Consider the following 1,531-nt stretch of genomic DNA (forward strand, 5'->3'; position numbering starts at 1 on the left):
TAAAACGAGAATTAAAACTGAGTAAAGCCAACATAAAGTAAACAAAGATGTGTGCGCGTGTCAGATATATATATATGTCTGACAGATTGAGACTGATAAAAATAGATAGATAGATTTTAGATAGATAGATAGACAGACTGTAGATGATAGATAGATGATAGATACGAGATAGATAGATATGATAGATAGATAGATAGATAGATGATGGATAAGTTAGAGAGAGAGAGATAGGATGGATAAGGGAGAGAGAGAGAATGGATGAGAGAGAGATAGAGAGAGATAGACAGACTGTAGATATAGATAGATAGATAGATAGATAGATAGGAGATAGATAGATAGATAGATAATGATGGATAAGTTAGAGAGAGATAGGATGGATAAGGGAGAGAGAGAATGGATGAGAGAGATAGACAGACTGTAGATGATAGATAGATGATAGATAATGATGGATAAGAGAGAGAGATAGGATGGATAAGGGAGAGAGAGAGAATGGATGAGAGAGACAGCGATAGATAGACAGACTGTAGATGATAGATAGGAGATAGATAGATATGATAGATGATGGATAAGTTAGAGAGAGAGATAGGATGGATAAGGGAGAGAGAGGATGAGAGAGAGAGAGACACAGACAGTAGATGATAGACAGATGATAGATAGGAGATAGATAGATAGATAATGATGGATAAGTTAGAGAGATAGGATGGATAAGGGAGAGAGAGAGAATGGATGAGAGAGAGAGACAGAGATAGATAGATAGATAGAGTGTAGATGATAGATAGATGATAGATAGGAGATAGATATGATAGATAGATAGATAGATACATGATGGATAAGTTAGAGAGAGAGATAGGATGGATAAGGGAGAAAGAATGGATGAGAGAGAGAGAGATAGGGATATAGAGATAGATAGATATATATATATATAGAGAGAGAGAGACAGACAGACAGACAGAGACAGATAGAGATCAGTGGGGCGGGGGCTGCTCACCCCCTTCTCCCCAATGGATCTCCTCATGGTCTCCTATCCATCTCCAGACAAGGCCGGCCAAAGGCTACCCCACTGTCGGGGCCCGTAATTCAACAGGGGCAGCTCTCCCTAGCAGGCAGGCAGGCAGGCAGCCCCCACGAGGGAAGGCGGGGAAGCAGCTTCCCCGGCCAGGAGGAGAGGCTCGGGCAGCCCCAGGGACCCCTCCCCGGAAGACCCCCGCCCCTTCCCGCCCCCCGAAGCCCAGGCCACCCGGGGCGTCTCCCGGCGGCCCGAGAGCGCCCGGCGGGCGGGCGGAGGCGGCACCTACCGGCCGACAAGGCTCTGGCGACGGCGGTGGCCTGGCCCTCGGGCGCCCCGCGCAGCATCTCGGCCCGCCCGGATCGCTCGGCCTCGCTCGCGGGTTGCCAGGTGCCGGCGCGTGGAAGGGCCGGGCAGTGCTTCCGGGTCGCCAGGTCAGCGCCGCTTCCTGCCCCCCCCCTCGCTTCTCTCGCAGGGAGAGGAAGAGCCGTGGGGGCAGGTGAGGTCGCGCGGGAGGGGAGGGGC

General features: G+C 50.0%; 1 protein-coding gene across 1 annotated transcript in view; it reads right to left on the minus strand.

Annotated features, from left to right (window-relative positions):
* The window catches only part of LOC107299805 (dnaJ homolog subfamily C member 2-like), a gene marked incomplete at its 3' end in the record, with an annotated part of 10,843 nt that extends 9,828 nt beyond the window's left edge, over positions 1-1,015 (minus strand). Inside the window, exon 1 of the mRNA XM_015829142.1 lies at positions 989-1,015. Coding sequence (XP_015684628.1) covers positions 989-1,015 — 27 coding nt within the window. The remainder of the gene's footprint in view (positions 1-988) is intronic.
* Between the last annotated feature and the right edge of the window lie 516 nt (positions 1,016-1,531).

This window comes from Protobothrops mucrosquamatus, unplaced genomic scaffold (assembly GCF_001527695.2).
Source record: "Protobothrops mucrosquamatus isolate PMUCROS unplaced genomic scaffold, P.Mucros_1.0 scaffold5499, whole genome shotgun sequence".
NCBI lineage: Eukaryota > Metazoa > Chordata > Lepidosauria > Squamata > Viperidae > Protobothrops > Protobothrops mucrosquamatus.